This window comes from Daldinia decipiens, assembly GCF_022478715.1.
Source record: "Daldinia decipiens strain CBS 113046 unplaced genomic scaffold F4813scaffold_2, whole genome shotgun sequence".
Classification (NCBI taxonomy): domain Eukaryota; kingdom Fungi; phylum Ascomycota; class Sordariomycetes; order Xylariales; family Hypoxylaceae; genus Daldinia; species Daldinia decipiens.
In genome coordinates this window covers 1,330,480-1,352,148 of record NW_026054545.1, presented here as the reverse complement: position 1 = coordinate 1,352,148, position 21,669 = coordinate 1,330,480, and the positions used below count along the sequence as shown (strand labels likewise).

Here is a 21,669-nt window from a genome sequence, read left to right as displayed (position 1 = left end):
TTCTTTGACCCAGCTAGACATATGTCAACGACCACAATGTTGAGCTTCTCTACTTTCATAGTAATCTTATCGACCCGATATCGAGCCCTTCGCGCACGCACAGACGCCTTTAATTGTTTGAAAGTAGTTCTATTTATGTATTACGTCCTTCGAGGTAATTATAGTATGGCACCGCGCCGCGTGGCAAGACTAGGAATATTTCGCCGTGTATTTATATACCTCATTTGGTCCTGCCGCTTCGCTTTTACGGCTTGTATCTCCATCCTCAGTTGGGTGGTTATTGGCTTGCGTTTGGACTACTTCACAAAGTGGTGCCTATTTGCCCTCTTTGTTCTGGACGCCTATTCTTTGAATATTCAAATAGGAATCAGTCGCGTGTTGTGAGCGGGTGTAAGTATTTAGAGATGAGCGCTCAAGCGCATCGTGTCTCGCCCCCCGATAGAATCAATAGTCTAATATTGGAACATCTAAAATACACTGCGCATAAAAAGATTATAATATGTAATGAGCGCCTCGGACTTGATATGTTGAATATTGGAAATGACCATGTCTTGTTATAAATAGTACCCCTTATATAAGGAACTTGTTTAGAGACAGGTAAACAACATCAGTAAAGATATGAAAGCATTTTACAGGGTACTTAACATTTGACTGATCTTCTGTTAACTATACCATTGTTATTAAAAAGTAAATACATATTACAAAAAAAAGGAACATGAACCTATAGAAAGATAATGCCTCTTATTTCCATACTTCTTGAGTGATGTCTCGCACCAATTGCAACTTTTCCCACATTATTTCCATCGTCACACCCAAACCTCCAGCCAAGCTGCTACTACTAAACCCACACTGGGGGCTAACTGCAAGGCAACCCAACGCCTCATCTTTGCTTACCCCCTGCGCACTAGATATTACGGCAGCGGCGGCATAGATTTTCTCCTTAACAATGCTTGGATCCTCTTGCTTTGGCGTCTTCGTGGATATCAGGCCCAATACTACGTTTTTGCCTTTAGGCAGGAACCTCAAAGGCTCGAAGCCGCCCGCCCGCTCGACATCGTCGAATTCTAGATAGTAGGTCTGATAATCTGTTTCGTTAAAGAGCTTGTACGCGATCTTCTCGTACGAACCCGAGACCCAATGTGTAGACCCAGACATGTTGCCTCGACACAGATGCATCCCTGCGTGTAGATCTGCCGGCTTGTTCGCCAAGATCTGGTTGTGAGTCCGAGTGTATAAGTCAAGAAGCTCATCTGGATTGGTGCCATCTTTCTTGCACCCTTCAATAAACTGGGAGGAGCAGAAGTATGTCAGATGTGGGTCGTCCACCTGGATATTACGAAGACCGGCATCGTAGAGTGTGCGAAGCTCGGCGGAGTAGCATTTCGCGAGGTCGTTAAAGTACTCTTGGTCGGAAGTGTACCCTGATTCCTGAGTCCATGCCGTGCCAGGCTTAAGCTGAATGTGCTGATAGTTCGGAGTTGGAATAGTGAACTTGGCTTCATGCCATAGATGTTCAGGTAGATTGTCACGAAGCATAAGCCATTCTGAAAGGTAAGCTGAATCTTGATATCCAATTTTGCTTGTGCAAATAACTGCGGCCCGGGTCTTCGCTCCCATCTTTGCAAGACCGGTGGTTGTTGGAAAGTCAGTTCTGAATGCATCTGGGATGGGGAGATTTGGTTTGACTTCAAAGCCAGAGAGCTTTTCGAAAAATCCGCCAAAGTAGATATGTCGAGCGTATTCCCCGTCTGTAATGGGTCGTACACCATTCTGCAACTGTAGTTGAACTACCTCACGAATTGCTTGCGCCTCCGCATCTCTGACCGACTGTGGAATATCAAGCGAATACATTTGAGAGGGTGATGAGAGTCCCGAGCGAGCCTCTAGAAGTGATTGGGGTCTTAGCAATGATCCTATATGGTCAGATCTAAAAGGAGGCGACATTTTATTTTATTTTATTGCGTTGAGTTCTTCCACGTTTTGTCTGTGAAGTAGATATTGACCTTTGGATAGTATGAAGTGCTACGCGAAGGCATATGCTTTTAGATACTGCTGTATTTCAAGAACCGATGAACCGAAAACGATAGCCAATGGGAAATTATATATAATACTCCGCGTTATTATATTGATCTACCCCGATGCTATAGAACTATTTCTCCTCACTTCAGTGTTGAGTACCTGCTGGATTTAGCAAGGTGGGGGTTGGACATGCCATGTCACCTTATGCCTACCGGTATGAACGATGGTAAGAGATTGTTTATAATGTGTCTTCTTTATTATACCCAGGTACTTACCTAGGTAGGTAATTTATACGTTTTGGCACTTATTAGGGCTTGAGGTAACTGTTTAATATTCATTACAACGGGGTATAACAAGGTCTTTTACTTATTATTGCTCATTCTTATCTACAAAGACTATGAAATTCAACTTAAATTAAGGATACTAAGCCTTTGGTTTTCGGACATACCATACGTTGTCATAAAATGGTTCCTCCATCCACTCTATCTGGAAATGATCATGGTCGGGAACAGGGTGCTTAGAACGAAAGCCGGGAAACGAAACTTCTTCGTACTCTTTTAGCATCTCGTCAACACGGACAGACTCAACGTCAGAGGCATATATTATATGGCGTTGGGACACGTTTTGAAATCGTGTTGGATCTGGAGGCGGCCAACACATAGCGGCAGGTCGGGCAATATCTGCGATAATCTCTCGGAGAGGAAAGCTGGGGTGGTGACCCATGACGAGAGTATTTTCATCAACCATTGTGAAGCCACGGGCGCCAAACCCGTTGATAATCCGGAACCCATATGTGCCACTAAGGACGCTTTTGCATACAGTTGTGTAAGCAGGATCCTGAAGATAAACGGCTACATTACTCCCTTGGTTCGTACCTTTCCTTTCATTCAAAGCCCTGGCTATAGTCAACAATAGTGCGTGCTCCCTATAACTTTGAACGTCAAACATTCTGATTGGGCTTACTAATTCTAGATCCCCAATTTGTCCCAAGCCAAATGCAATGATCTTGTTGATATTGGTAGGCAATATGTCCTGTAGTGTTTTGAAAATGGTTTTACACATTGCACTGGACTCCCAACTTTTTATTTCACTCTCCATGTGCTTTATCGCTTCATCCGAGGACAGGTTTGGCCCACGAAACGGCCTTGTGGTAACTACAAACGGCGTAAACCATTGTTCCCGTCCCTGTGAGATAGCGAAGTTAAGCGCCCTTTCACCTTTGAAATCTATAGAATTTCGTGTTATCTGAGTGTGAGGTGGTGCTTCAATAAGCCCCTGAGCGGGAAGGGGGTTTAGTTTTCTAAAGTACGAACCACCGCGGCCTCTGTATTCAATAAAGAGACCAGCTCTTTCTAGTTCCGCTTCTATCTTGTTGAGGTCCTCTTTTGTGTATATGGGTCGAATGGTTTGTTTGGGATTTTTGGTTGTCATCGTGAGTGGTTGGTATTTCCAAAATAGTTATAGGTAATAGTACTGTTCTCTTATTAAGAGTCGTCTTAAACTTTCTAGATTGGGATGGGATGGGATGGGAGTCTGAAGATGCAAGCTTTGGAAGGATATGGAGACAAGGGTGAGAAAGTTATTATATTACTTGACTAATAAGCATTTGATTCATTTGGTAGTAAAACCAAATTATTGAATTCTATAGTTGACGAACATGGGTAACGTCGATGAACGAACATTGCGTTAAGGAATATGTAGAGAAAGAAAACTACATTAGGGAGCTCTCAAGCTTTTACACAAAGCAATTGTGCAACGGTATGATAACAAACTAAACACAACATACATGTATGTTACTAGTTTATATGAACCATAACATAGGTTTCTAATCTGATTATTTGCTACCGAGAAAGTAGTCCGAAGTATAGTTGTTCGAGTTGATTTTATCTATCAACATACCTAGGTAGTCATTTCAATATATTGATCGTGACCGGTGGCTTGGCCTGAGCCTTGAGCATTCCTAAGGGAATGGGGGCAAACGAAAAATAGCGTATAGATGTGATATTGCTCATCATGAGTTCTGATTGTCTCTTACTAGTACCAGTGTTTCATTGCATATCATAACCTTTTCTGTCTGCCACGTTTACCTTTTTTAATTATACATCAACACTCACGAAGAGACTTTACCCTTCACCTTTCCCCCTAGAATTCTCCCCCGAAATAGTATACTGCTAGGAACATCGCCAGTTTATTTGCTCGTCGCCGCCTTGGCCAAGTCGGCCAGGGCATCACGACGCTTGAATTTGGCATCCTGAATAACACCTATTGCAAAATTATCAGCTCATTCGCGCCGCAAACTAGAGTAAAACTGTATATGGGTAGGAATGCGATACGCACCTGCGTCAGCATCGCTGGAAAAATTCCCAGTCCATTCTACAAAGGTGCTTCCCTCTAATTCGCCCGAAGTAACAGCGTAGCAGCGAATGGTAGAAAGGACGGAAGAGTAGGTCAGCTCAGGTTTGGCGGTGATGACACTGTAAGTAATGTAGTGATTGATAGTCTTATAATGTCGTTAGAAGCTAATCACGAAGTGGATGGAATAAACATACACTGTGCTCCTCCTGCTTCACTTCGAGCTCGGTACCATCTTTGAATGTCCACTTCACAACATCGGTCTCGTCACTAGTACCCTTAACATACTGACTCGACTTGAGGGCGGACCAGAAGTTGTTGAAATTCTGGACTAAGCAGGAATTCAATCAGATACCTGCTTGTGACGAATCGAAGTCAGACGTTGAACTTACGCTTGATATGATGCCAGACGTGACTGAGAGGTGCCTTGATGACGGCGGACTCGACAACGGATGTGGAGGTTGGGATCGACATGATAACTGTTAGACTTGCGATTTTGACTTATTGCTTTTTCTTGGTCAGAAGATGGTGAGTTACAGTGCGGCAGAAGTAGTTAGAAGATGAAAATGTAAGATTGAAATTTGGGAAGCTATGATGATTTAATTACATTGATAATTCCCCCAGAAGCAGTGAAGCTTCAGCTTGGTTTGTACCTGCAGCAACAAACGGAGTCATAACGTCATTGAATGAGGGGCACCTGAAGATGTTGTGGGGTTCGTAGCACCCGTAGCTCTTGGAGCTGAGAATGTTTCGGGCATGTGCGTGCTTCTTACTTTCTCTTTAGGTACATGTACCTCTTCTATACTATTTCTGTTAGAAGTGACATCTCCAACTCAGCCAATCCAGGGAGGCAGGCACCTTACGTCGGAACACATTAAACAAAGGCCAAGACCGCTTAGCTGATCAGCTAAAACAACCCACTAATCCCTAAAACCACAGCGTACATCGTACTAACTTGTAGGTCTTGATTAAATTCTAACCGCCCATAAACGATACTTGCCCGCAATATGAAAACAGGGGCAAATAGGATATAAGTCCAACGTACCGTAATTTGTCGACTACTTCTCATTAGTACATATGCATACTAATATAATACGGAACAAAATACCATTTTATCCACTATACAAGGTAGCTTTATACTATGATTGTAATAACATTCTACTCCTTATTTCGAACTACCCCCGCCGTGCCCCCCTGAGATCCACGACGGGACCCTTCAGTCATAACTCCTCTCTATTTCTCGGTGACGGGAATATGAACTTAATTCCAGCGTAAAGCCAGAAGCGACCTAGTCTTGACAAGTAGAGCGGCCAATAGTCCCAAAGCATCTTCGTTCTAGACACTTTCCGGGTTGATCGAGAACGGGCACTGCACGAAGGCACTGACGAAAGGAATACCCGCTTGAACACATTGGTTTACCTCCGCCGAGTACGGTGTGCTATTGCACTCGGTATCCGTGTAAAGTGTAACTTGTGTATTATCTTAGTGATAAAAAAAGAGGTAGTAAATGGAAACTTATGACACACCTATGCAGTCAGGATAGATGTCGGTAGGCTTGTAGCTGAGGATGTCAGGGGTATTCCCGTGTCTATCGAGAGGTTGACAGCTCCCGCCGCTCCCGAATATAGGATCCGCCCAGACAAAGCTTTCTTCGCCACAGTCAGGCCCCGAGAATATTTCGGCAACAGTGTTGTAAAAGTCAGGATCACCGGGCGAGCCCTCGGTAGCAGCGGCGACGCATATGGCGAAAGCCAGTCCTTGGATAATCTTGAGGCTCATACTTGTAATAGTATGTGGATAGCTTTAGAGGGTTCTAGGTAGATAGCGTTAACATACGAGCAGAGCGTCTGCTCACCTCTTTATAACGCACAATGGGTCCTGTAGGCTAGCAATCTGATACCAACTAGATATATATATACTATCCCTTTCGGTCCTTTGCTTTAAGATATGCTCTTACTACTCGGCACACGGCAAGATAAGCTTATTGCACCACCGCAAAAGCAACAGGGATATTGATGGCTCGACGTAGCGAATCCCCACAGGATTTGAGAAAGGCTCACGAGACCGCCTCAGATAGGCAGGTTAGACAGATAAAGTTATTGGCCAAGATGGCTACCCTTTATCTACAGTGCGGCTCTATAGGTAAGCAGTATATAGAAACCTTACCCCATGACGGCAGCTAGCCATCCCATCCACCAGCGGGAATTAGCCGGCATGATTAACCGTTATGGCTACCCAATGTAAAACAAGCAACCCGGGATCGCCAGAAGCTACTTGATGACGAAATCACGACACGAATCTTTCATGATTACGAAGGTAAGTAAATAATACCTAAATAAAGAGTAAATAAAAGGCAATGGACTAGTTTTGTCTAGGGGGGGAGCGATGTGATCTACAGAGTTAGATGGCATATTGGTGTTGATATGCTTAGAAATTGGACTGATACAACCCACTACTATAGAAGATACATTACTCTCTATACAGAAATACTTACTTTGATAGTTCAGTATAAGTTATGTGTCACCAGATACCTCGGTAGGTGTACAACGAACCTCATGTCGTTTACTAGCTACCTTGTGGGGATGTTGGATATTGAGTAAAATCAGTCAAAACGTATTTCGGATACAGTGAGAGGACATCACTTTGAGAGCCTCGAGCTGATTTAACTTACATACATGCATGCTTAATCTTAGCTATATTCATAGCGTGCTAACGGGGCTTTTCTTGTACCTGGTCATGAACGAGTTCAACAAGATTAGCGTAGTATTTGACGGGAGGTGCCTAACTTCAACATTAATGCCTCTAAATCTAAAGTATCTATTTGAATAGACTTGAGATATTTAGAACGTAGTGTAACCATATAAAGCTACTCCCATATATTTCTATAAGTATGATGATTGCCAGGTAAAAGTTAATTTATACAACCTGCCACTTAAACTTCTAACATTATCTTCGAGCATTATCAATAAAAAATCATTACGTTAAATTAAGCAGTGTAAGCTCCGTAGATAATAGACGTAAAATAATAACATGCATCAAATAAGATAACATATAACAAAGCTGGAGTAGAATTCACCAAGGCGTCATATTTCCCAGCACTTAGGACTCATACTCAACTCCGATGCAACTTAAGGGGGTTGGGTAAAGGGGTTGTTTACACGCAATAATATAGGAGCTGGCTTGTAACTGTTCGTTATTGGTGAAAGTATCAGAAGGCATGTAAGTAGGTATATACAAGGCCTCCGAAAGTATATACAAGAAGCGAATGTATGCATATGCAAGAAGGTCAAATATGTTCAGGAGCGAAGGACGAAGAATGCAAGAATATTCCCACCCGACCCAAGTTCTCAATCCAAACTCCTTCAGCCTCAGCCCCAGCCCCAGCCCCGTTCCCATATCCCATAGCCTATCACCTCTCCGTTTCGATATTGTGGATTTGTAATTTATTTAAGTTGCGAGGTAGTGCGCGACGTACGCAACCTCCATCATGCTGCCGTACCCGTCCAGGGTAGCACTGTTGGGCGCGCCGGGCTGCAGAACACACACACACACACCTCTCGTTAGCAAAGCTGACAATCCCGAATGCTTCTAGGTAGAAACAACAACAACAACAAGAAGAAGAAGAGCGGATAAACTCACCCAGTCACCACCGACGGCGACGTTGAGAATGAAGAACATGGCCGAGTTGGCGAGCGAGTTCCAGACGTTCTGGTTGTTGATGCGAGCGCCGGAGATCTGTTGGAATTGCTGGCCGTCCATGTACCATGTGATGGTCTCGCCGGTCCAGCTGCTGGCGCGACGGTCCCAGACGATACGCCAGTTGTGCCAGCTCTGGTCGGGGATGCTGATGGCGGCGCCGATGCCGCTGGGCTCGTTGCATATACCGCCGGGGTACACATTGCAGTGGACCGTGCCGTAGCCTATTAGCTGTCCGTTGACCGTCTCCATGGCGTCCAGCTCGCCGCATGCCGGCCACCCCGCACCATTACGGATCGAGTCACCCAGGAGCCAGAACGCGGGCCACATTCCCTGCTTGTTCGCGATGTTGTTGTCGCCGAATCGTAGTTTCGCCTCGGTCATCGTCTGCGTGCCCGCTGGCGGTGTGAATGTATACTTGGACTCGATACGTGCCGAAGTCCATTGGCCACTGCTGTCCTTGCGCGGCACGATCTGTACGGTGGCACCACCGCTGAGTTGGAGGTTCTGTGAGGATGTCGTGTAGCTCTGCCATTCATTGTTGACCTTTAGGCCCGTGATGATGTTCCAGTTGTTGCTGTTGACTGTAGATCCGGCCGCGCCGTCGAAGGTCTCCGCCCAGACCAGTCTGAAGCCTCCGTAACCGGGTGCGCTCTCGGCTGATACGGTTGATGCCGCTAGGGCTAGCACGGACGTAAGCACTTTCACGAACATGTTGTTATTGAGGTAAGGATCGGCTCATGTAAGTAAAGTAGATGTAATGACGTTGTAGGAATATGTACACTTGTAGAACTGAAATTGGTAATAAGGAGTGTAAGTCATAGACCAGCTGTATAGACTGCGGTATACTTGGGGAGATGATCGTCCTACATCACTAGATAAAGGTAGATCTCCTATTATTTATATAGAACTAATATATAGAAAGGCAGGTAATATAAGAGGAATCAGGGAGGGGTAAGGGCAGAAGCGAGTGGGAAGTAAACCGCACAAGCCGAGCCGAGTCAAAGAATGAGAGGTCTAGCGCCAACCTGCGTGAAGAACTGAAGTTCTCGTGAGCTTAGAAAGGGAAGGTGACCAGGGTCTCGAGCGCCCATGGTATCATCACCAGAGCACGGATAGGAGGCAGAGAGCTATACACGCGTCTAGACCACAAGTATACCACAAGTATGGATCTGGGACGAATAACGGCGATGTGGAAGTAAGATTGCACTGACGGGGCCGGGATGGTACAACAGAATAGCCCGGGAGCGGTCGAGTTACACGCTCGAGTTGCATTCTCGGACCCTAGGCCCTACAACGCGGTCTTAAAAAAGCAGCAGAAACAGTGGTCGGTAAGTAGCGGGCCACAAGTAGGTAGGTTTAAAGTTGAGGCGCGTGGCTTATTGGTAAGTCGACGTGACCCATGGTGTCTATGGGGGATGATTAAGGGGTACGAGGATATAGGATTGGATAGTGTATATTCAACTTTGCATGGGATATACGCAAAAAGCTACTCGGTAACGCGGACGGACGTGATTGGACACGGGGATGTGTCAAATATAAACGACATTCCAATGAAGGTTAAAAACTCCGACATGATGGCGGCGCAGGGCCCCAAATCGCAGATGGCGTACCGGATCGGTACTGGTTGCAGATCCCCAGACGGATGCCCCGCATGTATGTTGAAGAGGTCAAACATTTGGAGGCGGGAACGTATTATATCCTCATTCCGGCCGAGACCAAGTCATCAACTACAGTCTAACCGGGTCAGCTTGGACGATAGCTGAGATTTAGGTAAAGGAGAAAACAGGCAGATGACGATTCCAAGGTTTATTCTGTTTGGTATAAACAAGATATAGGTAACCTGACTAACAACACAGCAATACACCCCCTGGGTGGCTTATTGACTTATCCTTACCAGAGAATCTTTGTGCTCCAAGCCCCCGTGGTTGAATGCACATGCGGTGCAATGTAGATTCTGTGTGGGTCGATTTTACCATGTCTTGGATGTCCAACGGAGCAGCTGATTGAATGATGCTTGAATTTGTACCTGCGCCGGACCGCGTGCTTAATCCAACAGGGATCCTTGGAACTTCAGATGAAATGTTTCCTACGAATACAGGATGCGTAGGATGTGATTGGAGGATCTGCGCAAGCCTCAGACGACGGAGACTTTTTTTCCTTTTTTTTTTTTTTTTTTTTTTTATCTTGAGTATATTTTTATTTTTATCCGAAACGGGAAGCTCGTCGACGCCGAAGAAGCACCGACCAGGGACGTGATAAAATGTTGTAAACCACCCTAAGGAATCCCGCGAGATTCTGGTGGTGATGGCCAAATTGAAGCTCTCCGGAAAAGCTGCTGATTCGGGCCACGACTTCAACTCCAACTTTCCTCACTGCATTACTGTATGCTGGTCATACATACAGGTGGTCGATATGCGGGTGACAGCTGCATATGCTCGAGCCAGGTAACTGAACCACGTAACGTATCCAGGCTTATCAGCCGTCGTCGGTATTCGAATCCATCTTCGCTGAGGTGTTCTAGCTTGTGACGCGCCCGTCGCAGGGCTACGCAGCGAGTAATCTCCGGTTCTGCGCGAATATTGTTCTTACGCGCCGTTCACCCCTATCTCCGTTAGTAGTAGTCTTTCTCTTAGCACCTTGGATTCGTGAAATGGACTGGTTGTTTCGACGAAACTTGGCGTTGTATACGCACTGCACATGCTCGGCGCCGATGCATAGAGTCAAGTAGATGGACGATGGACGATGGAACCATGCTCTGCGTATGTCTCCTATGAAGAGTCTTGGTATGAGAAGTAACCATCGACGTCTTGCTAAAGCGACTAGAGCAAACACGAGTGTTAATTATACATACTGACCTTTGTTGTATCATGAGAACCACGACAGGCACATAGCACCTAAGGCCTGGGTTGCGATTGGGTTATTCGTTCTCCATGGTGTAACGATACATCCAACGTTGCTCGTGTTGGGATTCTTTAGCGTAACTGGCGCTCTATCGCAATCGGCACGATAGAGATAATTTCAAGACTGACAGTGCCTGTTAGGACCTTTTTGGTGGTGTGTTTCGAATGAAATTCTTTTTGCGCATTGTCACTATACACACCCAAGAACGGATGAGGAGGAGGTGCACCTAAGAAATAACATTAGTGAATCGTAACTTGAACTCCGTTGAAGGCTCCACGTCATGATCGCCATCTAGATTCCAAGAATGTCCTCACCTACAGGGTTATTCATCCTTGGTCTGTGGATGGCTAGAGGCGGTTCTCTTAGGCCTTAGGCTTCAAACCCAAACTGTCGACTTTGCGTAGTTAGAAATATCAATTTACGGCCGCATTAAATTGTAAAAAAGTGAAGCATAGAGAATAGTTAGAAAAGCAGTTATTAAGACCGGAAAAGGTTATTTATGATTTTTATCACCCTAGTTCACCCTGTGTTCGTATCGTTAGAATACGGGGTCGGATGTCAATCTCGGCGCATCGTCGGGTTACTCTTAAGAGCGCAATACGAGCTTCTGAATATCCTTTTTTGGAAACATATGCAACGATACTTATTTCAATCATTATCCTGCCATTCTTCCATAAATTATCAGGCAGTCTGAATAGATATCAGAATCTTTCAAATTAATCTCTAAATAGTCGAATGCCTCCATCGTCAATCGGCGCGCCGCCCATTTCCTCATCGGAAGCCTCCTTATCATCGTCTTCGTCCTCGTTCAGCACCAGTTTTTGGCCGAATAGAGTCCCAAAGAAGCGATCGATCGCGTTTTGCTCCCAGCTTCGGCGATCTTCCGGTGCCATAAAGTTCTGTAGTTTATCATGGACGTTGAACCGCATCTTTCGGCCCTTGCTAGCCTTAGTATCCACATGCCGCTTCGCCTTCGCTTCCTTTACGGCGGCGAACCGGATCGTTGCTGCGGGGCCACCCGGGGCGCCGGACGTATCTCCAGAACGTTGGTCAACAAGCTCCTTTAATAGTAGCTGGTAGAAATCCGCATCGTCGTAGATAGCTGCATCTTCATTAATTTTCTTTGCGATTTGTGCCGGAGCGCACGATCGTGGTGTCTGGGTCCGTTTGATGAGTCGTTCCGGTGCATCAAGCTCTTCATCCAACCTCGTAGTCAGGGATTTCTCTGCCGTATTGGTAAATTTGCGCGATGACCTATCCATCATCCTTATATTCCGGGCGCTATGCGACCACTTCTCCAGAACCGCCCTGCGTCGGATAATTGCGCGTTGCTCAATCATCTCCATATTTTCCCATATGTCTTGACTGGACGTATCTATATCGGCAACTCGCTTCCTTTTTTGGCCTGTCTTTCCTGACGAGTCGGACTGTATACTCGTGCGGAACCCATCAATTGCATTCCATAGCTTTAGCGCCGCTGCTTCAGCTGCTTCGTATGGTTCAGATTGACCCCCTAGTTCCTCAATAGTACTGAATGAGTTGACTGCGACGAGTGACTTTTGCAGTCGTATACGGATATTGAGAAGTGCATCAAAGGCCTTTCGCTGTTGTCGAACCGCCTTCCCTTTTGCAACATCTTTTTGAGCCGCTGTTGATAAAGTACTAGCCACACTGCGCTGGCCAGCATTCATCATCTCTTGAATTGTTGCACGACTCGCCCCATTGGCCTGTGCTGCATCTTTAGGATCGTCATCCTCTTCCTGCTCATCCAACCCTTCGTCGCTACCATCCATCTCTTCGTCCACTTCGTCGTCATCATCTTCGTCCTCGTCCTCTTCCGCCTCGTCATCTATGAAACCGCCAATTCCCTCCTCGTCGGAAACATCCTCGTCATCATCGATATCCTCAGAGTCTTCCCCATCAAGTTCTGCCCCATCGCTGTCGTCATCTTCCTCGTCAGATACCATATAGTCCGCAGCAGTAGGTCTTGCGGCTCTCTTGCCTTTCTTTGGCATAGCCTGAGAGCTTCCTCTAAACACAAAATCTTTGAATTTCTGTTCGTCGGTCTCATCGAAAGCATTATCGCTGTCGATCTCCGCATCGTCTTGATCGTCTTGATCAACTTCGAGATCGGCCGTATCGGGATCATCAAAACCTTCCAATTCGTCGTCTTCATCGCCTTCCTCATCCTCTTCGCTCTCGTCGTCATCCTCTTCGTTATCGAGGGCTTCTCGACTCACGGGAGCACCCCGGTATTGGGGTCCTAGCGCGACGGGGTCTCTGCGACGAAGCTTGCTTTTGCTGTAAAATAGTTCAGCTTATATCCAAAAATTTTTTTTACCATTTTCACAAACTATCTTACCTTACGGCGACATAGTGTTCTGTACCAGCGTTTTCATCTACGCTATCTTCGCTTCCACTGGTATCGTCCTCGTCTGGGACTTCTACTTCAGGATCGAAGTCTGCACGAAGCGGCAAGTGTTAGCTGTATTTAATACGTGGTAATTGAATAAAACATGTATATCTCATACCTTTGACTGGTTGCTCTACCCATTCGGCAAACTGCCGCGCGCGCCCCTTTGCCTTAGACATTGCACTATCACCAGAAATGGGTTGTCTAATAGTGAGTAAAAAAAAAAAAAAGGCATTTATACATCGGCCCCACGACTGCGACAAGAAAGTTCTGAAAATTTTAGCGGTAGGAACCGGCAGTATCTGTTTAGGTTAGGTTAGTGGATTAGTATAGGTACCTAGGTATCTAAAGTTAGCGGGTAGGTACGAAGATCCCCCAAAACTCAACCAAGATCTTAGCAAATAACCTAGGTTAGGGATTTAGGTAATCAATTCAATTTCAAGCTTCCACTGAGGTCACTTATGATAATCTTACAAAATGCATCTAAAAAGAGCAAAATGCATGAAGAATTAGAAGTCACGTAATGCAAACCTCATTCTTCTTCAATGAGACTTATTTCTCATGCTTATTAATGAGTAAATGGGTACATGATCAATATAATTGATATAATTGATATAATTAATATTGCACTTCTTCACACAATGTGTGGTAGTTCTCTTATTTGAATTACTTGGTCGATCACTTAAGATATAACAATCATTTTATATAATGGCCACCATCCAACGCCGCTTTTTTCACCAAACCCTCCGCTATCTCAGTCATGAGAATCCCCTAGTGTGTTATTTTCCCCCTTCTATACAGTAGACCAGCACGCTTATCATAAGTCCCAGGGCCTACCCCGAACGGGCTCGATCCCTCGCATGCAGCGTGGGCTCCCAGAGCGGCGCAAGATCAAAGATGTCGCAAAAGTGGTCGCTGTATCATCTGCCAAGGGTGGTGTAGGCAAGAGTACTGTCGCCGGTTAGTCTTCGATGTTCTCTTAGCCGAGCTTAGCATCCACTGACTATCCTTGGCAGCGAATCTGTCTCTAGCTTTCGCAAGGATGGGTTACCGCTCCGGGATCCTCGACACCGATATCTTCGGACCCTCTATACCTACGCTCTTCAACTTGAGCGGAGAGCCGCGGTTATCACCTAGTATGCAGTTCTAATCTCAAAACTCTTTACGGTTCCTTTCACTAGTTCGGAGGAACACTAACTTCTAGAAATATAGATAACCAATTATTACCCATGTCCAATTATGGTGTCAAGACTATGTCTATGGGTTATCTAGTTGGTGAGGATGCGCCTGTCGTGTGGCGGGGCCTTATGGTAATGAAGGCCTTACAGCAACTACTTCACGAGGTTGACTGGGGTGGTCTGGACGTTCTAGTACTCGATCTACCACCCGGCACAGGAGATACACAACTCAGTATTACACAGCAAATCATACTTGACGGTGAGCATACAAAGTTTCCATATAATACCTAGGAGCTCAAGATGTGCTAAGACTACATCTAGGCTCTATCATTATAACCACGCCACATACTCTAGCAGTAAAGGATGCGGTAAAGGGGATCAACATGTTTAAAAAGATGAATGTGCCCTTGCTCGGCCTAGTACAAAATATGTCACTATTTAATTGCCCACACTGCCACCACGATACGGCAGTCTTCGGATCTGGCGAGCGTGTTAAGGAAGTTTGCACAGAATATTCCATCGATCTACTCGGCGATATTCCATTGCATCAGAATGTCGGAGATGACGGCCAGAAGGGGAAGCCAACCGTAGTTTCGGAGCCTGATAGTGAGAGAGCTCAGGCCTTCATGGATATTGCTAGGCTAGTAGGGTCGAAGGTGGGCTTATAACACTTTAACTAGTTATAGTACCTAAAGTTATTGTACCATGTGCCAACAAGCCACTTCGGCATAGCCCACATCTACGACAAGCTCGAAGCGATAAAATTCGGCTCCCGTCTACATTGAGGTTGTTTTTGATACTAAGTCGCCCATATTTCTACATGTACTGACTGCGTCTGACGCACCAAGTATCAGGGAGCGGGCCGTTTCGGTTCCTGCCATTACGAAACTTTAGCAAATCAGTCCATAATTTAGTATTGGGGTCATTGCGGCAGCAAAACTCTCCATGTAAAAATTCGTATATTGATGCTCAGAGCTCGGTTACAGGAGCCGATGCGCTAAATAGAGCGTCTAGTCCAGGGGCTACGTTAGCATCCATAGAACCTAATTAGGGACAAAGGGGATCAAAGCCTGTAGAACCTCCATTCCTAATTCCGACCTTTCCAGATGAAACGTAAACTATACAACATTCTACGCAACGATGGCCACCTGTAACTGATATTAGTCCAATTCCTCATTGGCTTGGTAGATGTGGCGGCTCCTTGTAGGATCTTTCCGCATAGCCTGGCCCGAGCCGGTGAAACCGACTACAAAGAAAGTTAGCTTTCAGATTAACGCGACTATAATCGAAAACTGACCTCGACCGTGTACACCTTCAGGCGTACGAAACATGCTATCCTTCTTAGTTTTGTGCGCTTTAGCGAATTTCGACTTTGTGTTGAACTCTTGCCACTTGCTCTTGCCAGCCTCGAGCTCTTTGGTCGCCTTAATCTTTTTGGCCTTGGGCTTCCCGTCACCAGCATTCTTCGACGCCTCCTCCCGATTCTTTTGTGCCAGGTCGGGATTTATGCTAGCGGCAGCGGATATGACGCCGGGATTGGACGAGGTTGAAGGTGCTGCTGGCTGGGATGGGGCTGGGAACGGGCTGGCGCTGTTGACGGGGGTCCCGTCAGCCTTTCTCTTCTGTGCGATGGGGCGTATATCCTTCGCGCGTAACTGCTCGGTGGTATCGTAGCTTTTGAACTTGACGACGTAAATTGGAGCTGTAGAGGAACCAGTGATAGACGTAATGCGCGCAGGGTAGAATGCTTTGTCGCCGGATACCCATTTCGCCATTACGGTATCATTGACTTTGTAGTTCACCAAACCTGTGTCGCCCTCCTTCTCCTCAGCGGGGGCGCTCTTCTTGAATGCCGGATGATTCTCTCGCGACCATTTCTCCTGGGCCGGTGGTGGGGATGGGTCTTTCGGCTGCAGAGGTGCCTTGGTCGGCTTTAATTCAGCAAGGGTTTCGTTCAATAGCGCGAGCGCATCATCTAACTCAGACTTGAGAGCAAGGAGCTCTGCATTACTAGGATCATCTTTTAAACCAGCATAGACGACATCAAGCTGTTGATCTCGTCAGTTATATCTGCATGTGGAGTAGGCGACAGTTCACATTAGCTAACCCACCTGCTCTCGGTATTGCTTGATGTCTTCTTCGAGGCTGGCGATATCGGCCATTGCGACGGTACGGTTCGAATAACGCGGGACTCGAAAGGCGATATAGTATTAAAATTTCGCGGCAGGGGGGGAGCCTTGGAACCTCTAAGATTAGATAAGAAAAGACAGAGGAATGACGTGAATTGTTTATAATTTAGGTAGGTAGGTAAATATGGTGGTTGATTTCTTGAGTTTGAACAATGGAAGAATGTCTCCACATTGACAAACATGTCGGAGGAAAGGCAAGTGAGGCTAAATGCTATTAGGTAATCAAAGTGGGGGCCATACCTATTTTCGAACACGTGAATCCTTTGTTACAGTTCCCTATTATAACGATATGTACGTATTAGGAATCAACTTAAGGGTGTATTGCTTTACAGCATACATTCGAAAGTTAAGGGCTTCCTTTCGTTCATAATCTCAGATTGCCTTCTTTCCCTTTTCCAACTCAAATCAAAGTCTAGATATATAACGAATAAGAGTGAACTAACGCTGTACATATATCAAATCTATGGAACAACAAGTAATTTTTGCAGGACTCATAATAATTATTGGCTAATAATTATAACTTCCAAGGCTTGTGATCATCATATTAGGTATCTTTATTTTCAAGAGCATGTATGTAAAGCCCGTTTCATCTACATGAGTTCTAATTCACTCCTCTAGATTTCTTATCCCCGTTTAATTCCTGAATTGTCCCTGTGGAATGTATCTCCACTTGGAAAAATACGCCGGCGTGTCTCCCTCGTAGCCGTTGCTAGTACAGTAAATACCAAGGATGACACCTAAACACCATTAGTACCGAGCGATAAAAAAGGATGATTGTCAGTCTTACCTGTGAACCCCCAGCTAACAGCAGCATTTGATACATCAAGGACAGTCCGCGTCTCTGAAAGCGCATCGGCTGGTCCGGCTGACATGGAGTAATGGGTCATGTTATACGCTTTTATCTCCAATCTCAACTCCTTGCCGGACCAGGTCTCTGGTACTGGGATTATAATTTCGTCTGGCACTGGTATGTAAGAAATACCACGATACCTCAGGTGAGGTATTAGTCCCGATGAGTTCGTCGAGTGAATTAGGCCAGGGAATGTTGTAGTACTGCTATTCGCTGGAAGCATGACAATACCGAGGTCTAGATGATGGTTCTGTGTTAAGAAAACTGAGACGCCTGCCTCTTCCTCAAGAGAAGTCGGGGAAAAGTCAACATTGACGCTATATGTAAATAGTGTATCTTGTTGACGCCGCCCAACAAACGTCTGACCATTAGGACCAGCGTAGTTCCCGTTAAGTGCCGTAAGATTTAACTTGGATGGGCTCAATCGTAGAGTATTGGGATGACCCTGTGGTGATATAGTATATGATTCGAGAATAGGGAATCTCCAATGCGTGAAGTGTGCGGGCAGTATTGATTCCGGCTCGAAGTCGATGACATCCCCTTCCGTGATAATCGGACTATGATTGTTAAAGGTGAAAATCGTAGGCGAAGAGACCGGACACTTACCCAGGTCCATCAATTCCAGTACCTTCCTCAGGAAGTGCCCATCCACTCATCTCACCATTCAAATGAGACCAAACTGGAAACTCGTTGTTAGGCCAGGTGACTGGCACCATATTAGTTTCTCGACCCACTAGAACAACGAGGGTCAATCATTACTTCTTACGAGGATACTGCCACTAGAGGCGAGTTAAAAGGGGTGGAAAGGAACTCTTGGTGTGACATACTTGGATAGTAAAGGTATTCAGGACCGGATCGAGTTGAAAGCGCAACGCCCCACCTTGAATGAACAGTAAGTCTCGAAGCTTTACTCTCCTCTAGATACACTCGATGTAGCCGCTTACCAATTGCCAGAACCATCTTGGAATAGATCTGCGTGGCCAACAGTTTGAACTAAGGACGTTAGAAAGTTGTAGATGCTTTATATGTCCTAGGTCCCACTTACAATAGTTCGTTGTATTGGCGTTCGTGAGCACTGGGTTCGCAGGGTTTACTTCATAAGGCCCATGTATGCTTTTCGATCTTGCCATTGTTACCATGTGATCCACACCCGTACCCCCTGTTACAATCATGGCATATCAGTAGGTATTCAATATGTCGGATATGCAATGCCCCTAAGACACTGACCTTCAGCAGCTAGTAAATAATACCACTCGTCCTTAAGGTATATGTGAGGACCCTCTGGTGCCTGGAACCATCATTAGGACTTGATCATGGGTATTCTTTTTCGAAGGAATTGCACCTACCGTGCCACCAGTGCCGTTCCATATAGTTTCCCATTGTCCTACTTCACCAGTTTCCAAGTTAGCCTCAGCTAAGAGAATGCCAGGACTATCGTATACCGTGTTAGCTTTTCCCATGACCAGACGCTTTTCACACGCACAAGACTCTCCAGGCATGTCCACCAACGATGTACACTTTTCCGTCCGAGTCCCATACGGGTGAAGTATCGTAGCCTTCGAAGTCGAAATGGACGGCCTCTGACCATATAGAAGGATCATACGGATTTTCGGACTTGAATATCACCTGGAGTGATCTCAGCTACCGGCTTCAGGAACCTGAGAGTAATTCATACGTTGTCCCATCTTGATGCATCTTCTGCAGCGCGGTCGTCGTCTACGAGAGTTGTTACTAGCCAAAATATGCCCTCGTAGAACCTCAGGGTCGGCGCCCAAATGCCGCTGTGGCAGGTTAGATTCGGGCTCCATACCGTCTATTAAGTCTCTCACCTTGTTGATCTGTTTGTTTCCGCTAGGCGAGGCAGTTGTCCTCGCCTATTTAAGACGTGACCTATAACAGTTATTTCCGTCTAATTCATCGAAGCTTAGTAAATGACTTACCAATAAGTTTCCAGTTTTGAAGATCTTTGCTTGCGTGCAAGGGAATACCAGGGAAAGCGTTGAAACTCGAAGACGCACAGAAGAACGTATCATCCCATTCAGGAACAAATATGCAACTCGGATCCGGGTGGAATCCCGGTAGGATGGGATTGTAGTACGTTGAATTATGTGCATGCAGCTGAGCTCCTAAAGAAAGTGAGGCAAATGCACACAGCATGACAACTTTAGTCATGCGAGCCATCATCTCGCTGGTGTTGGGTGTATATGTAAACACTTTATACTCTAATCGGACGTACTCTATAGATTGGCCTCACTCGGGAGGGTTTCACTATCCATAGATGAATATGATTAACATTCGGAGATAGTTATTATGTTAGCACGATCCCCCGCATTTTCTACCCCAGAAATACACCCGGTTAAAATGAATGGGTAAACCTCAAAACTTGGATTCAGGTAATATTCGGTAAGTAATGAGCCGAAATGGTCCATTGGTAACTAGTATTTAAATATGACTTGCTGATGACTTGGCAGGGCTGGAAACTTGATATGGTACGCTTCATAGGATGACCCTCCTGAAATATCTTAGAGCAGCCTGTCTCTAGCTAAAGTTATATGTGATAACAAATAAGTAAATGAGAGCGACGGTAGCAATACCGGATGGGGCTATAGTATTCCCCCCTTCTTTCGGGGCCGGGAAGGACTTTACGACGGCGACCGTAGTTATTTGACAAGCAGCCATGAAGGCAGCACAGCAAATCAAGACCTGACGTCGAAAAAGGCGTTCCGAGAAGAATAAGACAAAGACGCCACAGGCTACAACTTTCACCGCTCCAAATATAGCCGTTAATAGGAGGGATTGGTTGACGAAAGGCCCCTGGCCACACCGTAGCCCACCCAATACAATACGAATATCCTCTATGAATACCTAGGTATTAGACAGATGCATCTTTGGTATGTACGAAGATACTTACAAATGTATAGAACCCCTGGAAGAATTATCAAACCTGACCACGCATCTATTTCGGCATCATTTCACTATTGAACATTGGTATAGCAACTGTAGCTACGCCAAGTCCAAGCCCAGAGATCACTCTTGCAACATAAAACGCCGCAAGTGAGTGCGTACCTATTCATAGTCTAGATTACAGCACCGATGCAGAATACGAACGAAGATATCATTAACGATTTCTTCCGTCCAAATTTGTCAGTTAGAGGCCAAGTAATAAAGCAAGCCAAGAAGCCGCCTAGTTATTGAAGGCCCACTGAAAGCGAATTCGTATATGTCTTGTCACCGCTTCCGTACCGATAGTCGGACTGAAAAGAGGCCATCGTCAAAACACCCCCTATAATGTTTTTCCAGTTAATAGCCTGCACTTAGATTCGCTGTCATATCCGAACAGAAACCCACCCATACAGACTACCGAATCTAGCCAATAGGCCCTGATCTTCCCTAAATACCATATCTGTCATTTTTATCGTGATAGATAGTGGCCGCTCGTCTTCACTGGATCTTCGAAGTAAGGGCTGTATTTCATCCATGACATCCTGGGGATTTTTTGCCCTTTTAATCCCAATTTTATTCAAGAACAATACTAGACTGCCTCGGTTAATAAATCCAGCTGTTATAACTTATAAGATTATAACTACGCGAGACCTGAACCTCAACAAATTGGTAAAATAATGTAACCAGGAGGTTGGAACATCAGCCGCGATCAACCAGTCAAGTGGTACCATCTGGGAGTTCTCCGCCTCCACTTAAGGCCTTAGGCGACCGACAGCCGAGCGTCCAAGAAGACCCCTGGTCTTAGAGTTTGCGGGGAAGCTTCAGGGGTTCTAGACTAGAACACGGGGCCGAATCTATTTCCGTTATTAAGCGGGATCTTATAGATGATATCCAATAAGAATTGCTATGACACTAAACCCCGTTTTGTATCCGTGATTCAGACTTAGACAAACAAGATCTACCCCTTACACAGTTACTATGATGCCGGGGAAAAGGCCTAACTCGTTTCGAGAGATGGCAACTCTACAACCTCGCGAAGGATCCCGGTGAAGTACACGACCTCGCGGAACAAGAGCTTGAAAGGTTAAAGGAGCTAGTCAAGCTTTGGGATCAGTATGTTCTAGA

At 45.6% G+C, this 21,669-nt stretch overlaps 9 protein-coding genes across 9 annotated transcripts; 1 reads left to right on the top strand and 8 right to left on the bottom strand.

Annotated features, from left to right (window-relative positions):
* Positions 1 to 741: 741 nt before the first annotated feature.
* F4813DRAFT_396988 (UROD/MetE-like protein) lies at positions 742 to 2,047 on the bottom strand (the record flags this gene model as incomplete). Its single annotated transcript, XM_049247895.1, has 1 exon — positions 742 to 2,047. The coding sequence occupies exon 1, from the start codon at positions 1,942 to 1,944 to the stop codon at positions 742 to 744; it is 1,203 nt and encodes a 400-aa protein (XP_049104343.1). The 5' UTR covers positions 1,945 to 2,047.
* A 395-nt stretch (positions 2,048 to 2,442) lies between these two features.
* F4813DRAFT_385091 (uncharacterized protein) lies at positions 2,443 to 3,450 on the bottom strand (the record flags this gene model as incomplete). The annotated part of the gene is made up of 1 exon (XM_049246197.1): positions 2,443 to 3,450. The coding sequence occupies one exon, from the start codon at positions 3,448 to 3,450 to the stop codon at positions 2,443 to 2,445; it is 1,008 nt and encodes a 335-aa protein (XP_049104342.1).
* Positions 3,451 to 3,815: 365 nt separating this feature from the next.
* F4813DRAFT_106624 (uncharacterized protein) lies at positions 3,816 to 4,943 on the bottom strand. The gene is made up of 4 exons (XM_049238448.1): positions 4,764 to 4,943; positions 4,569 to 4,702; positions 4,357 to 4,519; positions 3,816 to 4,281 (listed from the first exon to the last, which is right to left on the bottom strand). The coding sequence occupies exons 1-4, from the start codon at positions 4,843 to 4,845 to the stop codon at positions 4,208 to 4,210; spliced, it is 453 nt and encodes a 150-aa protein (XP_049104341.1). The 5' UTR covers positions 4,846 to 4,943; the 3' UTR covers positions 3,816 to 4,207.
* Positions 4,944 to 5,676: 733 nt separating this feature from the next.
* F4813DRAFT_106636 (uncharacterized protein) lies at positions 5,677 to 6,268 on the bottom strand. The gene is made up of 2 exons (XM_049238449.1): positions 5,898 to 6,268; positions 5,677 to 5,840 (listed from the first exon to the last, which is right to left on the bottom strand). Exons 1-2 carry the CDS (start codon positions 6,148 to 6,150, stop codon positions 5,707 to 5,709), a joined length of 387 nt encoding a protein of 128 aa, XP_049104340.1. The 5' UTR covers positions 6,151 to 6,268; the 3' UTR covers positions 5,677 to 5,706.
* A 1,168-nt stretch (positions 6,269 to 7,436) lies between these two features.
* F4813DRAFT_106568 (glycoside hydrolase family 16 protein) lies at positions 7,437 to 9,035 on the bottom strand. Its single transcript, XM_049238447.1, has 2 exons — positions 8,011 to 9,035; positions 7,437 to 7,902 (listed from the first exon to the last, which is right to left on the bottom strand). Exons 1-2 carry the CDS (start codon positions 8,779 to 8,781, stop codon positions 7,819 to 7,821), a joined length of 855 nt encoding a protein of 284 aa, XP_049104339.1. The 5' UTR covers positions 8,782 to 9,035; the 3' UTR covers positions 7,437 to 7,818.
* A 2,405-nt stretch (positions 9,036 to 11,440) lies between these two features.
* Positions 11,441 to 13,614, bottom strand: F4813DRAFT_344302 (TRAUB-domain-containing protein). The gene is made up of 3 exons (XM_049241650.1): positions 13,503 to 13,614; positions 13,334 to 13,433; positions 11,441 to 13,272 (listed from the first exon to the last, which is right to left on the bottom strand). Exons 1-3 carry the CDS (start codon positions 13,561 to 13,563, stop codon positions 11,688 to 11,690), a joined length of 1,746 nt encoding a protein of 581 aa, XP_049104338.1. The 5' UTR covers positions 13,564 to 13,614; the 3' UTR covers positions 11,441 to 11,687.
* A 255-nt stretch (positions 13,615 to 13,869) lies between these two features.
* Positions 13,870 to 15,882, top strand: F4813DRAFT_344300 (P-loop containing nucleoside triphosphate hydrolase protein). Its single transcript, XM_049241649.1, has 5 exons — positions 13,870 to 14,158; positions 14,215 to 14,344; positions 14,401 to 14,520; positions 14,597 to 14,821; positions 14,884 to 15,882. The coding sequence occupies exons 1-5, from the start codon at positions 14,093 to 14,095 to the stop codon at positions 15,228 to 15,230; spliced, it is 888 nt and encodes a 295-aa protein (XP_049104337.1). The 5' UTR covers positions 13,870 to 14,092; the 3' UTR covers positions 15,231 to 15,882.
* On the bottom strand, positions 15,723 to 16,724 carry F4813DRAFT_385085 (uncharacterized protein; the record flags this gene model as incomplete). Its single annotated transcript, XM_049246196.1, has 3 exons — positions 15,723 to 15,808; positions 15,860 to 16,610; positions 16,674 to 16,724. 3 exons carry the CDS (start codon positions 16,722 to 16,724, stop codon positions 15,723 to 15,725), a joined length of 888 nt encoding a protein of 295 aa, XP_049104336.1.
* Positions 16,725 to 17,376: 652 nt separating this feature from the next.
* On the bottom strand, positions 17,377 to 19,940 carry F4813DRAFT_106492 (glycoside hydrolase family 43 protein). Its single transcript, XM_049238446.1, has 12 exons — positions 19,542 to 19,940; positions 19,431 to 19,491; positions 19,277 to 19,382; positions 19,085 to 19,227; positions 18,948 to 19,032; positions 18,829 to 18,889; positions 18,647 to 18,760; positions 18,546 to 18,594; positions 18,429 to 18,481; positions 18,208 to 18,334; positions 17,539 to 18,158; positions 17,377 to 17,488 (listed from the first exon to the last, which is right to left on the bottom strand). Exons 1-12 carry the CDS (start codon positions 19,783 to 19,785, stop codon positions 17,385 to 17,387), a joined length of 1,767 nt encoding a protein of 588 aa, XP_049104335.1. The 5' UTR covers positions 19,786 to 19,940; the 3' UTR covers positions 17,377 to 17,384.
* Between the last annotated feature and the right edge of the window lie 1,729 nt (positions 19,941 to 21,669).